Genomic DNA, 16,570 nt, shown 5'->3' with positions numbered 1-16,570 from the left:
TTTGCCTGTTTTAAAGGTGGAAATGTTTGAAGATTTTCAGTAGATGCAGTACACTTGTAAGTGTTAATAGCTGTAAGTGTTAGTTTATGTGATATATGTGACATGAGTTTACTCTGTAAAGCAGATTGTTGAGTACAGCATAAAACATCAGTCAAATAAATCCAAACAAGCTCAACATGCTCTTTTTAGATAAATCAGGCATTTGGGAAATAGTTTGCAAACCATCAGGAAGTGGTTTGGAACTTGCCACCTCTTCAGTCAAAGGCAAGTGCCAGGTGATCTTCTGTTTTGTCCGTACATGTATTACTGGTATGCCACTGCCTGTCCATCCATCTCTCTGTCCATCCGTCTGTCTGTCCATCCATCTGCCTGTCCATCCATCTCTCTGTCCATCCATCTCTCTCTGTCCATCCATCTCTCTCTGTCCATCCGTCTGCCTGTCCATCCGTCTGCCTGTCCGTCCATCTCTCTGTCCATCCATCTGTCTGTCCATCCATCTCTCTGTCCATCCGTCTGCCTGTCCACCCATCTCTCTGTCCATCCATCTCTCTGTCCATCCGTCTGCCTGTCCATCCATCTCTCTGTCCATCCGTCTGTCTGTCCATCCATCTCTCTGTCCATCCATCTCTCTGTCCATCCGTCTGCCTGTCCACCCATCTCTCTGTCCATCCATCTCTCTGTCCATCCATCTCTCTGTCCATCCATCTCTCTGTCCATCCGTCTGTCTGTCCATCCATCTCTCTGTCCATCCGTCTGTCTGTCCGTACATTTGTTGAGGTAAGACTGCATGTGAAGAACTGTTTCGCTTAATAAGAGTTTGAAATAGGACAACCCTGTGTATTTTGATGACATTATTTATCTGTTATTCACTCTGCAGTCATCAGTGTCCATGTACTTAAGGTTCCGAAACCCTTGCTGAGGATTGAGTGAAAGATCATATGGTAGATTTGGGCACGTTAAATATGTAGGCATGTAGATATTCAAGCACCGATGAAGTCGTATTATGTGCTGGGGGTGGATGTATTAATACTGCTGGGGTGGATGTATTAATACTTAGTGGATGTATTAATACTGCTGGGGTGGATGTATTAATACTGTTATGGTGGATGTATTACTGGTAATGCTGCTAGGGTGGATGTATTAATACTGTTACGGTGGATGTATTAATACTGCTGCGGTGAATGTATTAATACTTAGTGGATGTATTAATACTGTTATGGTGGATGTATTACTGGTAATGCTGCTAGGGTGAATGTATTAATACTGTTACGGTGGATGTATTAATACTGCTGGGGTGGATGTATTAATACTGTTACGGTGGGTGTATTAATACTGCATAGGTGGGTGTATTAATACTGCTGGGATGGATGTATACATGCATATACTTGTGTAGATGAGGCCATGGGTCTCTCAGCAATCTGTGGATGGTTGCAGGTTTCCCAAAGGTCCCACCTGGTTTCCTCCAACCATAATGCTGGCTCAGTCTCTGCATACATGCTTGTGATATATGACTGAGTAAGATATGAAACACCAATACATGAGCGAGACCTTCTAACTGGGTATGTCTGCTTTATCATGATGCATTTCAGTGAAACTAATTTGACTGCACGACTTCCTGGACTGATGAGTGCATTGCTTACCTGCTAATGGAGTGGATAGCACCGTACGGCTGACAGCAGAGCCTGAGGCTTTGATAAGCTTAGTTAGGGCATTGTCTCTCAATACCAGGTTAGCTTGATAAGACAGGATTTGTGTCAGATCCACCAAATTACACATCCTGCCACCTGTTGTCTGTTTCACCTGCCAGTTAATACGCAGGTGCCACCACTACCAAGGGACAGAATTTCCTTAACTCTTAGTTCAGCAGACATAGATTTCGTGCTGTCTTTGTAGAAAAAATATATGATGTGGCGTTACCGCTCCTGCATAGTTTATGGTTGAGAAATTGTTGGCTTACATGCGGACTTTCAAAAAGTAGGATCTGACAAGGATCGGAAAACGTAGATAATATATGTCTAATATGTCAGAAACTTGAATTTGATTGATTTATTTCTTCTGACTGATGTAACATGGTGTTATGGATTGTGTGTGCATGAAACCAGTTAGAACCTGTTAAGGCACCTCTGGACTTAAAGATATGTATTTAAAGTATGACTACAATTAAAATTCATGTTTAACACATTTGTTATTAGAAAAGGCTGAATTTGAGAATGAGTAAATTTTTGAGACATACATGCATGTTTTTATTTAAAGCCTATTTATTTGTAAATTTGTCAGAATTCCGTAGTATACATCTGCCAAGAAACCCGCCATTGCAAAATTTATTTTCTAATGTTCTTTTTCCTTTAAAGAAACATAGTTTGGAATGTTGAAGACCATATACTGCATTTCACCTAAAATCTGGTACGTAAAAATGAACTTTGAGATGACATAAAAGCCATGAACTTATGCATTTATGGCCAATAGCTAAGTTTTTCTGATCAGAAATTAATCATAAGGTGGATGAGCTTAATCAAAATCAAGCAAAATTTTAATATTTGTCATTTTTAAAAATACTAAACTTTAGGTGAAATACAGTATTCATGATAATTTTTCACAGTCTGTCATGTGATAATCAGTTTTATATTGTCCCCTTTTAATGATTTGTAGCTTAACTATATGTATTAGGATCTGGATCTGCACAAGTATGTGATTTTAATGGTCAACTTTAGAGAAAGGAGCCAGAAATATTTGATTTAGATGTACAATAATACATGTAAGTACTTCTTGAATGCTGGTTTTCTTAACAACTTACATGTATTCATGTACATTGTAGTTAAAGGGTCAAGACTTTATTCTTCTGTGACTTTGAACGAAGGCTTAATTGCTATTTAATATGATTTACACTGTCAGATATCAGTGTCACCACGTCAGATTCTGGCTTGATTAAGAGCTTGAAGAAACAAATATTGAAGTATTTATGTGTCTGTGCTTCGGGCTTATTGAATCTTTACCAAGCTTCTGTCTGTATTGATTTACTCTGCCCGGTTTGACTCCCTGTACATCCCTGGCTGGTGTCTGTTTAATTTCGGGAGGGATTTTCGCTGGCATGAGTTATGGCCGCAGTTCCTGCTTAATCGCTGAACCTCATGTAAAATATGGCCGCAAGCGTATAACCTTTTGTCTGGGATCACCACTTGTACACACCTTGGCTGTGAAATGTGTTTGGTTCTGAGACCATATTTCATCCAAGTTCAGTAAAATAAAGCAGGCTATACCTTAAACTCCCTAAAAAGCGCATGCAGACTGATTGCCAATCCCAAGACAATTTCATTGGCACAATCTGGTGAAAAGCAGTACATATACATGTATCTTCTTTTGCTGATAAAGAGATTTGTTCAAGTGGATGAGTAGAGCATCGGCTTCGGGGACAGTCGTTCCAGAGTCATTTCTGTGTCGGGTCACACCTAAGACCTTAAAAGAGGAATTTGTAACTTCCTCGCTTGGCATTCATCGTTAAGGGTATAGAGCAGCACTTGGTTAACTAGTATCAGTATAATGGCCCAGGTAGGGCGGCTTACTTGCCTCCTGTAAGGTGTCTCAGTGAAGCAGCACTAAATGAAAGAGTGTAGGAATCCGTCCTGCAACAAGGAGGCACATTACATTTACTCTAAGGACTCATTCATCGTCATCTAACGGAAAAGTTGTTAAGTACGACATTAAACCCCAAGCACTCAGTCACTCACTCACTCACTCACTCAGGTGAATGATACAAATATGTGATATTGCATTGCATGCACCGTGTGATAAAAAGACTGACAGATCAGCATTTAATCTCATCAAAGCTTGAGAATTTTAAAACAGAAAATAACATTAGATAAGAAGTAATGTATGCTCAAGCAATTACTCCTAAAAATCTTTAATTTTAGATGAACATGTATACGGTACAGAGTGCTGATTTATACGGGGTTTTTAAATGTTGACGGCAGTGTCACTGTGTTGACAGTTTCAACTTTGCTGTCATGTAAGATATAAATTACCTGTACGTTTGAAGTCTTTGTTGCTCACCTCACCCGTACTATGTTTTAATTCAGGGAACTTTTTTTTTACTCTGACATTGGCTCCAAATATCACCTGTTCTTGTTCTTAGATTGATGACCCATTTGTACGGGCTTTGTTACCAACATTCTCCATTTATAGACGTGCCCTGATAGCACAGTTGGTAGAGCATCCACTTCAGGTGGGAGAAGATCCAGGGTCAATTCTGGGTCAGTCACACCAAAGACCTTAAAGGAGAAAGTTGTAACTCGCTTGGCGTTCAGCATGAACCGTGTCAGCATATTGGCTCGTGTGGTGTGACTTACTTGCCTTCAGTAAATCGCTTTAGTGAAGCAGCACTAGATAAAAGAGCGGTGGAAATCCATCCTTCATCAAAGAGGCACATAATATGCAAAGGACTCCTTCATCTTCATAAAACTAATAAATTTTAAAGTACGACACTAAACCTCAGGCACCCGCTCACTTATTCACGTCTTTCATAGAATGTGCTATATATACCAGATGATTCCTTGCCCTTTTAATCTGGTCTCTTTAGTATGCTTACATTTATATTACATACTGTTTGACAGGTGAAATATACATCGTGTATGTTAGTATGGACTTTAAACCCATGTCTTCAACACATAAAATTTGAAAATAAATCATATTAGGATGTACCTGTCAGCTGTTTGTCATATACATGTAAGTAATGAATATTACTGAGTGTGACATCAGACACCAGTCAGCTAAATTAATATTAAAATGCATTGAGCATTATTGCAAAAAAAGTAAAGGTGCCGTACACTTGTAAATTCTGGTAGTATTCATCAGGTTAACTAATTATTAAGGTAAGGGTGTGTACGTGTTACAATATCACATATACTTATACATGTGAATTACGGTATCTGACAGTTCTCTTGATGTTAAGCCTCAATCAAACCAGTGAAGACGTAGGTTAAACATCATGGCATTATTCTGGTCAGAGGCCTTGTGGGAGTAATATGAACGTGTAATGTACAGGTATGGATATAATATTGATAAATAAATTATCTATACCTTTATAAAATTTGCAGTAAAATTTGCAGTTTGCTTTGTAAGTAATACTCGGTTCAGTTTGTCAGATTGATAAATACCTGTGCATGACAGTTTATGGATAAATGAATTATTGATATTGATACTCGATTAAGTGTTAATTTAATTGGCCCCTCATATGCCTTACACGTATTGTCTGCCAATCGTGTGCATGTTATGTATAAATGTTTGATATAAAAAAAAAATACCACTTCAGTATGTGAAAGAAATTTTGTTCCCATGTGTAGGTATACATATGTAGATGTATAAGTTATAAATTACACTTACGTAGGTCTTTGAATGTGGGGATTTATAATTACATGTAGTAGTTTTTTCCTTTCAATCATGCACAGGTAAAATATTAACACCAGGCAATCAAGAGCTCATGCAAGTAATAAAGTAATAAAGTCACAAGTAATAAAGTAATAAAGTCACAAGTAATAAAGTATTTGGTAGTGTCTGGAGCCAGTTCCACAGAGTCATTTCTGACAGGTCAAAATTGAAAACATTATCAGAATGCTTAGTTTTTGGTAATATAAGTTGAAGTTTGAACACATTTGTCTTGCGACAACATTCATGAAGTGGACAAAAGTTTGATTTCTATTAAAAAGCGAAAGAATAAGCTTTAAGATCATATTTCAAATTTTGACTGGAGTCAGAAATGACTGTGGATTTGGCCCGTGTGTTCATATTGTAGGTTAGTATGACAACATAACTGAATTAGTACTTGCTCATTGATGTGGTCTGCTCATTCTATTAAATTCTTCATAGGCATCCTGCTTTAATGAGCTGGGAAATTTTTAAAGTTAAGAGAAAACCTAAGTGGCTAACTTTAATATATTTCACTCATGACTTATATTGACTCAGGCTCATAAACCACATAAAAGAAAAATAATAATGTTAATGGGGGAAGATAAGTAGTTTTTGTAACAAATATGAACACCCCTGTAAACATTCATAAACATGGAGGCAAGTAAATTGTGTCACGCTTATCAGGCTTTTTTGGTAGCCCAATAGTAGTTTGTGTTATGAATGAGGTTTGTTATTTTTGCCTTGTTAGTGATAAAGTGCACGTCATATTTTGTTAGATTGAGACCACTTTTCTTCTGTAGAGGAACTGCTCCCTAAGTCCATCAAAATCCAATTTCACATGGGACTTATCAGAAACTTACCGTGGAAAATATATGGAGCCGTGTGAAAACAAGGCGGAAATGAAAACTGAATCTTGTGGAGATGGAAGGGAGATATGTGTATGTCTGGGCAAGGGTATATTAACCTGGCCTTTCTGACCTCTCTGCTGAACCACTGGCCCTATGTATCCTGGGCCAGAAAGTGGGCTTGGTAAATTGCTCATCTATAGCGACCTGAGCAACTCAGAAAAATTGGCCTCGCACGAAAATCCTGCGCAGCTCCTAGCTTTAGGTTTATGTAATGCTGATGATGGGTATGACTGAGCACAAGAATTTATCAGGATTACTCAAGTTGCCGCTGAAAGGCGTTTTCTTCAGATTTATTGGCATTGATATATAATCAGTGGGTCAAGAATAGCTGTGTTTTATAGTATCCAGCTGACATCTCTAATAGTGTAAGATCAGGCGTCTACATGTTCAATTATCACCATTCTTTCATACTCATGTACTCTTGACTCTTGACGTGGTGTAACTATGTCGTAATAAGTTGAGCATATAGAGATCGCTTTTTCCGTTCGTCCATCTATCTGTTCATCCCGTTCAAATTTTCAAAGTTTCAACCAAACAGACAAGAGCTGGATTTGAACCCACAGCCTTGTTGGTGAAGGCCTATCAAAAATCAATAACCAGAGAGAACCAAGGTGGTTTAGTACTTCTACATATATACATGTACATATACATGTTAGGGTTGAAAGGTTATTTTAAGCATTCCCAGGATAACAGAGTCATCTTAGACTTCAGAATCCATGACATCAAAGGCTGATTCCACTAAGCTATTTCTATCTTAAGTCAAAAATTTGAAATACAGTATTAAAGACAAATGTGTCAAAATTTCAATTTCCAGTACCAAAAATTAAGCATTGTGAAGAGGTTTTATATTTTGACTTAGTCACAAACATCTTTGTGAAATCGGCCCAAAAAGAGTTTACTGTGCCACTTAAAATTAGGAATTATCTTAGAAAGTTATATGTTTAATAATTAATAATACGATGACAGAATTAAATATTTAAGCTTTCAAGTTCAAATTTCTCAGAAATACATGTAATAGAACAAGATAAGACAAAATCTGACTTAATATCTCAAAGAGAGATTTGTGAAGTCACAAGGCGATTCCACTGTGGCCAGTGTGCAAAAATACCTTTAGTTGCTGTTTGACACATTTACCATGTGTTCTGTGTGTCAGTTCTCTGGGTACAGCTACAGCGCCCTTGTCTTAATCATTGCCTTGGAGGAAAACCTCAGGAGCGAAGCAGATGGAATGTGGCAATTTGTCTGTCCATCGTCCCGGTTTAGCCTCCATGTAGATCTGGAAGCTGTTGTTTGCTGACAGCTTTTCTACTAGCCAATTAGAGCCGGGTATCTTGCACAAAGATGTTTTAACTGGGTAGTCATTATGGTGGAGAGAGGGTGCCAATCTGGGGCCTGTACAAACAGGATGGTCTCCATGATGTTGTCATAACACCACCTTAAAAAACAGTTAAAACAACACTGTTATGAGGATTTGGTTTCAGGCTCAAACACGGGGGAAATGGCCAATAACAGCTGTTTGAATTGGCCATGTTACTCTGCAAATGTAGGTAAAAAAAAAACATACTTGTACATGCCACTGAGCTGTATTCTGCAACATGTGTGGGTGGGTGTGCTTTTGAGTGGAAACAAACATTGATCCTTCCCATTCTTAATTTCCACTCTTTGTGGCCCCAGAAGAATGGGTCCTTCTGTACTTTCAAATAATGCCTACAGCATGTGGTTCAAAGTGCATGTGGCAGTGCAGAGGATATTGTGTACTTTAATATTAAGAGTTTAAGAGTATTTTTCATTTAAGGGCTTTCAGTTGGAATTGGTTTGTCACAACTTATTATTTATTAATTGGCTATTTACAATTTTGCCTCACACATGTAGTTAAAGTCCAACATAAAAATTTACCACTAAATCATGTTTTTGAAGTCGAAACACTATATTTCGTTGAATAAAAAAAATGGTCAGTCTGATGGAGAAAGTTGTGTTTGTGAGGTAATTATTTGAAAAAATCATGTGCTTGCAGTTGTTGGTAATAGGTAGTACTGGAACTTTGAGGTTAATTGTACCCAATTAATTTAGAACTGTTAGCTTGCGCAAGTTAGCTGCAACCAAGGCGAAGGTACGTGCAAACTTGTGGCGAATTCGACAAGCTCAAATTTCTACAAGGGATGCCACTCAAAGGCATTATCTGTAATGAGAATTAAAATGTTAATTTTTAATAGTGCGTTGTTTATAATGTTCAAAGTTCCATGTGTATACAGCGAATGTGTTTTGGAGAATAACAAGACAAGTATGACATGGTACACATGTCCTCGTCATTCTAGCCATTTTCTGGTCACCCCATGGGGCTCCAGACTTCAGTATCAGTGTATATGCATCTGTCATACATATCCATTGTAATTTAAAGCTGTTAAACTGTTCATACTATCTCACCAGATTCTTTCTCCAGAAAACAGGCTGTGTGCAAGGAAAGATTCTTGAATTTTGATGGGTTGTGGCCAGGATTTTTGCTGCCTGTATTTGCTGTCAGCACATTTTAGGGCAAGCCTGTCAGCCAGAACCAAGTAAATCTCTTTAATCCTCTGCCAGCTATTGGCTTCAGTAGAAGGGAAAAGCAGGACAGTGTGTGCCTTATCACCTCAGTAAGGGATGGTCTGACATATAGTTTAGACTGTACCATCAAACAAGCCCCAGCTAAGCTTTGATCTCCTCTAGCATCACTTGTTTTAGATTAACACTGGCTGACATGTGCTGCATCTCGGAGAATGCCTCTAAGGGAGATAACCCAGGCCGTAAAACCATCTGGTGGAAAAAGACAAAAGAACACCATTGACTACCCAAAGTCCTGAGAACTACGGAACAGAGGAGCCATTGAAATATTTCGTCCAAGGATGGGATTGAACCCATGTCTCGGGTGACTTCCATGACTAGCAATTGAAAAGAACCTCAACCACACATCTGTAGCTCTTTGACTGTAATATTATATGTTTACTATTACGCCAATGTTATTGGGTTAAATTGTAATAGGTTTCCATGTCTGTGCATAACCCAACCATATCAAAAAATGTAAGGCACATGTAGAGAATTTTTTTTTATTCTGACTAATGAAAAAGAAAGTGATTTTAAAAATTTAACAATGAGAGAAAAATTTAGAGAAGAGTTTCCATGAAGAGCCCATTATAAACAAGAGTATATATTCCTTCCTTGGGGAGGGTGGGGATGTCTGTCCTATGGGGAGTGTAGAGGTGTCCTTTGGTGAGGGTGAGGTGTCCGTCCTTTGGGGAGGGTGGACTGTCCATGCTTTGAGGAGGGTAGGGGGTGTCCGTCCTGTGAGGAGGGTGGGGTGTCTGTCCTTTGTGGAGGGTAGGGGTGTCCATTCTTTGTGGAGGGTAGGAGTGTTGGGTCTTTGGGGAGGGTGGGGTGTCTGCCCTATGGGGAGGGTAGGGGTGTCCGTCCTTTGGGGAGGGTAGAGTGTCCGTCCTGTGAGGAGGGTGGGGTGTCCGTCCTTTGTGGAGGGTACAGGTGTCCATTCTTTGTGGAGGTTAGGGGTGTCCATCCTTTGTGGATGGTAGGGGTGTCCATTCTTTGTGGAGGGTAGGGGTGTTGGGCCTTTGGAGAGGGCAAGGGTGTCCATCCATTTGGGGAGGGCAGGGTGTCTGTCGGATTACCCCAGCAAACATATTTTTAATGATTTCCTTCTATTCCCTTTTTTATTACCTTGTGTATAATGTAAATCTTTGTTACTGAACATTTGAGTACATGTAAATCAATCTGACCACAGTCTGTGTGAGAATGCTCTGACTTGTGTGTATAGGGATATATGTACTTACCTGCACCTGTACAGCCCTCTATGTGCCCTTATGTGGTGACAAGGTGTGCAGACTGCAGGCAAAAGTGTGTGTTTGTTTACTGCTAAATGTGATGCTGGCCCTCCGTATTTGATCTCACGTGCTGTATACCTGGCTCTTTAAGGATAGGGCACCTGACAGTGTGTATTTTTGGTACATTCTATGCCATACCTCATGTGCTTCTCTGTCAGAGTCTCTTTAATTTTAAAGACTGTTCATAATGTATGTGCTGAGGTATAAACTGTCCATTTCAAAGACCACACCAAACTGTTTCAAAACTATTTGTCCAGTGCAGTGGATAATTTTTGATCAGAGTGAGTATGGTACTCCCAACATTGAAAGAGAGAGAGTACCTTACTTCTGACTTTCCAAGTATGTGGTACCACAGAACACTTTTTTTTTCAACTTCTCAACACTTCACTATTTGGGTCATTAGTAATACACCTGGAAAGTGTGCAGTTGATCGAGTGAAAGGGGGTGAAGAAATGACATAAATTGGATTGGCCAATTTCAGAGCTTAACAAAAATTATAATTTTTTTTATTAACTCAGAAAAATGTCCTCAGAATGTGCTTGAATTAAACACCTTAAAAAGGTTACAGTACATGTATTATTTAACAGAATTTGCTTTCATATATAAGTAATGCTCATTTTAAACCTGTAGTTTGTGGTGTTGATCTATGGAAAGGATCTTGTATTGATCTTGTAAAGGTGACCTTGACAATTTGCATGTGTTGAGTACATTTTCCATATAGAGAAGAACTCCCCAAGGTATCATAAGTACCTGGTAGTGCAGAATGAACTGTCAGATGAGGATATGGGCCCCAGCTATATCAACCACCTGTGGAAGACTGACTTCAGAGCCCTCTGGCCCTCTTAAGCTTCCTAAAGATCCTATCAGGCTATACCCATACCAGTGACAGGCTAACTTCAAAGGCCCCTCTCAAGCTACATTAAGAGACTATTACTGATGGTGGATCATTTTCACCACAGAAATAATAAGAACTAAAGTGTGGTTGCATACCTGACTACTGGGCCTTAACAGCCTATCATTACAGACAGGGACTATCTGATCCAGACTGGATATCTCCCCCCCCCACACCCCCCTAGCCTAACCCTCCTTGTAATGGTTCATTAGCGGAGTCTTGCCTCCTTTTGCCAGAGAACCCTTGTGTGGGCAACTGTAGTGGCCCTGATGGTAACAGGATAGTACCTTGACCTTGAAATCTGGTCCTCATTGATTTCAGATAACAGTAGATCCCATTAGGAGATAACATTAGGGATTGTGTGCTTGCATTCATAACACAATACATAGATATTATCTATGTGCCAGTATATTCGCCTAATTATTGTTGTTCATAAAATAAAGTTCTTTAAAATGTTACAAATGGCTTTGTCGTCATGTTTTGTGGACGTTACACTGGAGAGCCTGACACCTTAACTACATTTTATTTTGGGGTACATGTGTTTTTGTACTACTTTTATGTTTTACTCAGTTTATAAGCTGCAAAACTATACATTTTTATTTTGCATTTTGGTAAATGTCTTTTCTTTAAATGAATAGTGTACCATTTCTGGTGTAATACATGTTCCAAAAACATAAAAACCAAAGTGGAGCCAAAACTTCTGCCAGACAATTTCATCTCAGTATTAAAATTAAATTTCTAGAAGACAGCCGGACTTCATACAGTATTGAAATACTCATGGTAGAAAATAAATTTAGAACAAAAGAATCATTTAAAATTTCACCCTAAGCTGCACTTTTTTACATGATTCTGAAAGTCCTTCTGATAGGACTTCTGATAGAAAGGTGTTTTGAGAATTGTCAGCAAGGTAACATGATATCCTACTAGAAAAATAAAAGGTCAGTACCAAAAAGTAATATTTAATGACATTTATTTGCCTTCTACACCATTCTGGGCTAAATTTTAAGTCATTTACCATATACTTTTCAAATATCTCTCAGACTTTTTTAAAGTGTGTACATTTTGTGCCTTACCAAAAGTTGATATCCCCATAATCAAAGCATTAACGGTGTCAAATCGTGTAAGCTTAAACCAAGAGCATGGCAGGAATGTGTTACTACTGAGAAATTTCTATTCATCTGGAAGGAGTTATGCGATGGTCTGTTAGAAAAAGGACTGATATTGGCTCAATTTGGGTGATACAGGCAGTTCTAATTGGCGTCTGAGTAGTAGTGGTATAGTAGTGGGTTGTGGTCTAGTGAGAACTCCTTGGCTCTTGAGTCAATTAGCTGCCACAGTGAGCCTGAGTGATAACACTACAGAGGCACATGTACCTCCCTGCTGCAATAAATAACCTTTCACAGACGTCAGGAACAGGCTCTCTGATGCTCTGCGTACCCAGGTTTAGTAGATGTTGTTCTTGTAGTAGTGCTTTTTTAGGTTTGATTCTGTCCTTGTTGATTTGGTACTGTTTTTGTTGGCTTGGTACTGTCCTTACTGGTATGGTACTGTCCTTGTTGGTTGGGTACTGCCCTTTCTGTCTTTGTACCGCCATAGTTGATTTAACACAGCCAATACTGGCATGACAGTGATCTTGCAGATTGGTGCTTGGCACTGCCCTTGCTGGTTTGGTACTGTTGTTGTTGGCTTGGTACTGTTCTTGTTTGGTAATGTTCTTATTGGCTTGGTACTGCCCTCGCTGGTTTGGTACTGCTCTTGTTGGTTTGGTATTCCTTAAGTTGGCTTGGTACTGTTCTTGTTTGGTAATGTTCTTATTGGCTTGGTACTGCCCTCGCTGGTTTGGTACTGCTCTTGTTGGTTTGGTACTGTTCTTGTTTGGCAATGTTCTTATTGGCTTGGTACTGCCCTCGCTGGTTTGGTACTGCTCTTGTTGGTTTGGTACTGTTCTTGTTTGGTAATGTTCTTATTGGCTTGGTACTGCCCTCGCTGGTTTGGTACTGCTCTTGTTGTTTTGGTACTGTTCTTGTTTGGTAATGTTCTTATTGGCTTGGTACTGCCCTTGCTGGTTTGGTACTGCTCTTGTTGGTTTGGTATTCCTTAAGTTGGCTTGGTACTGCCCTCACAAGCTTGACACCGCCAATGCTGGCTTTGTAGCGCTCTTGTTGGTTTGCTAGTTCCTTTGCAGGCTTGGAACTGCTCTTTTTGATTTGGCATGGTACTGTACATGCTGGCTTTGGTGCTGCTCTTTTTGGCTTGGCACCACTTTTACTGATTTTGGTACTACCCTTGTTTTTTTGGTAAGTACTGTTGCTGGTTTGCAGGTGATTGTGCTGGTTTAGGTTTTCATGTTTTGGTCTAGCCCTTGCCAGTTTGCTGATCTCTTGTTTTGATATGTCTTGTACAGGTACATGTAGCTAGACCAGAAAAAATGTTTTTGGACCACACACATTTCCTTCAACATCCTGCTAGCATTGAAGGGTTCCCAAGCTTGACACATTCACTTATCTGGTATCAGTTTTGGGGAATTCACTAAATCGTTGTCATTGGATCCAGTCAGAACAGTGCTTGCATATGTGCATATTTAAGAAACACATGCAAGCATGTTTTAATCGATTGTTAATTTCTGTTTCTTTATTTTGATTTTGTCTCTTTCAAAAATCCATATTTGTTGATCAGGTAAAACCCAAAAAATGTACCTGTGTAATTTATAGTTGCAAAAAGTTTGACCAGCTTCAGAAATTTCAAGAATTTTTTTGTGATTTTGAACAGACATATAATTGTTTAGACATATATTGAGAAAATAAACAGAAAATGTTTTAAAATGACCAGTTTGAATGGCAGAATCAATATGCTGTTCACATTATTACACATAGCAGGTTATTCATGAAGGTTGCTCTCTTCTAAATTGTCTGGTAATCGGAATTTGGTCTCTGACACTGACCTCAGATGTATTTTCTTGTCTGTCATGGTGCAACTTATATATATGTTGGGAGATTTCACTGTGGTGCAACTTATATATATGTTGGGAGATCTCACTGTGGCCATACTGCCACCCAGTTTTGAGGTTAGGATATCAGCTGTGGGAGGCATTGACAGCTTTACAACCCTGATACTATCAGGAATATTTTATGATCTTTTCGACACAGTAGTCGGCTAGAAATAAAGGACAAATACCAGTGTGTCAGTACTTGAGCACTGTTTACTGTCTGAAGGAGAGATTTATACCTCGGATGGTGCAAGACTTGTAACAAGAACTATGGACTTTTCACAAGGCCTCTCTTCCGAGTCGGAGGAGATCTACTGAGCCATTTATCATGTAAGATAAAGCTAGCAAGTCACAGAGGCTGATGATGAGCAAAAAATGATGCTAATAATGGAGTTATTTGCTCACTTTATCAACAACTGACATGAGACCAATGTTATGTTGATTTCCCAGACATTTTGCTTAATAGACATTTAACAATGTTTTGTTTGTTTTTTAAATTTAATTGTTTAATATATGCTCCCAACATTATAAAATTTGAACAGTTCTCTGAATGCTGAAAAGAAGCGTGTAATCAACAAATCTGTGGTAGACTTTGACTCTATACATGTTTAATAATGTTCTGTTCGTTTCTTTTTTTTCTTTCTTTTTTTTTTTTTTTTTTAATTATGCAGTGATTGTACAATACATTATATAATTTAAACAACTGTTTTAAAGGTGTCTACAAATGCTCGGAAAAAAATTTGATCCTAACTATAACCAGTCTGTCAGCACTTTGTCTGTTTATGAACTTTTGAAAAATCATTTAATACACCTGAACATTACTTTTGTCTTATCCCTGTAAGGCTTGGTGTTTATTGTGAAGGACACATTTTCACTGGCTCCTACCTGTACTTTAATACTTGTAAACGTGATAAAAAACACGTTTACTATTTTATCTGTTTGTCAACTTTCGAAAATCACATACATTTGTGTACCTCTTAACATTACTTCTATGAGATCCCAACACCATTTGTAAAGTTTGATTTCTGTTATTACGGATGTACTTTTAAAGTCTTTTTCGCATACTTAATGCAGCTGAAATTGTGTTAACAGTATGTTTTCTTGCTATTTCAGGGGCCTTCGGAGGCCGGGGAGGAGGAAGAGGGGGACGAGGTGGGCCTCCTCGGCAGGGCAAAGGTCGGGGAGACTAGGGATTAGAGGTCACCATCACCTTTTGCTATGTTCATCATCATCATCAACTTTGTGTGTGAACAATAACCAGGGAGCCAGGATTCTCAGAGCTAGAGGATGAGATGAGCTGTGGTCAAGCATGCTGTGGGTGAAGAACAGGTCACTGACTGTATGAGAGCCAGAATCTTGGATGTCTCAAGACAAGAACATGGTTCAAAGAAAGACTGCCTTTGGAAGGATGAACTTTGTGTGGAAATTTCTCTTTGATGGTGCAGACATTCTGGGTAGAAAGCAACAGGTGCAGGATCGGGTGTTGGGTTTGTGGGATGAGCAAGGGGTAGGGGGCTGTTGTTGTGCGTGATCCATGTAGCTTGTACCTGTATATTCCGCAAATTGAACCCTACACCAGAAAAGTACCCATGTACTCATTTTTTTTTTGAAGAGAATATCATTTGTTTTTTTTTGAAAGAATGTTGCAGACATTTTGTTTAGCAATTATTTATTCCTTTTGCTCGGTGCAAATGAGATATGTTTCAAAAAAATAAGTTCATATGAAAACAAAACGGAAGTGAATTACCACAAAGTAATATTGTATACTTTATGTTCTTTGAGTATCTTTGTTCAAGATTTCTAGGCAGCATTCAAAGCAAAAGACTAGAAATGAAGAAATTGTGCAACTTTTGTGTTGAGGTAATGTTTGTTTTTTTTTTCTGTTTTTTTTTTTTTGTACTCAAGAGCCATAAACTTGTAATTGTGGATGAAAACAAAATATCAGATATCTCCAAATGTGAGATGTATTCAGAAATAAACCTTTTAGATTTCCGTAATACATGTACTTTTTCATTCTCTTTATCACCATACAACTGCAGTCTTTAAAGGCAAAGAAAACTCTAAGGATAAGTATTAGACCATGAAACACTGTCCATAAAAATAGTTTGATTCATTTTTTCTTTTTTTTTTTAGAATTTTTTCAACCCATTAAAATGCATTTGAAACTTTAGTTTCTACCATGGCCTTTTCTGATCATATTTGGACCAGTGATGTCACGTTAGGTCTTTGCCACATAAAACAAACAGACCGTTAGATTTCTTAATTCAAAATGCACATACATATAGACATATGTATATGCTGCATATGCCGAATGTATGTTGAAACAAATTTTTTTTAAGCCACAAATATGGACGAGTCATCACTGATACCCTCTGGGGCACTATTTACCAGTGTAGAATATGATGTTTTAATACCATTTTACTAAGTTGGAAAAAATCTGAGAAGAAAAATAAATTGAACTATTTCCTGGACAGTATATATAATGGTTTCTCATGTGATATATACTTCATTT

At 38.4% G+C, this 16,570-nt stretch overlaps 1 protein-coding gene across 1 annotated transcript in view; it reads left to right on the top strand.

Moving 5' to 3' along the window:
• The window catches only part of LOC135471163 (U6 snRNA-associated Sm-like protein LSm4), a 36,562-nt gene extending 20,636 nt beyond the window's left edge, over window positions 1-15,926 (top strand). The window contains exon 5 of the mRNA XM_064750255.1: window positions 15,172-15,926. Within this exon, the coding sequence (XP_064606325.1) occupies window positions 15,172-15,248 (77 nt within the window). The 3' untranslated portion in view covers window positions 15,249-15,926. The remainder of the gene's footprint in view (window positions 1-15,171) is intronic.
• Window positions 15,927-16,570: the final 644 nt, after the last annotated feature.

The sequence above is a fragment of the Liolophura sinensis genome, chromosome 7 (assembly GCF_032854445.1).
Source record: "Liolophura sinensis isolate JHLJ2023 chromosome 7, CUHK_Ljap_v2, whole genome shotgun sequence".
NCBI lineage: Eukaryota > Metazoa > Mollusca > Polyplacophora > Chitonida > Chitonidae > Liolophura > Liolophura sinensis.
The sequence above is the reverse complement of the archived record's forward strand: the minus strand, read 5'-3'. Positions and strand labels throughout refer to the sequence as shown.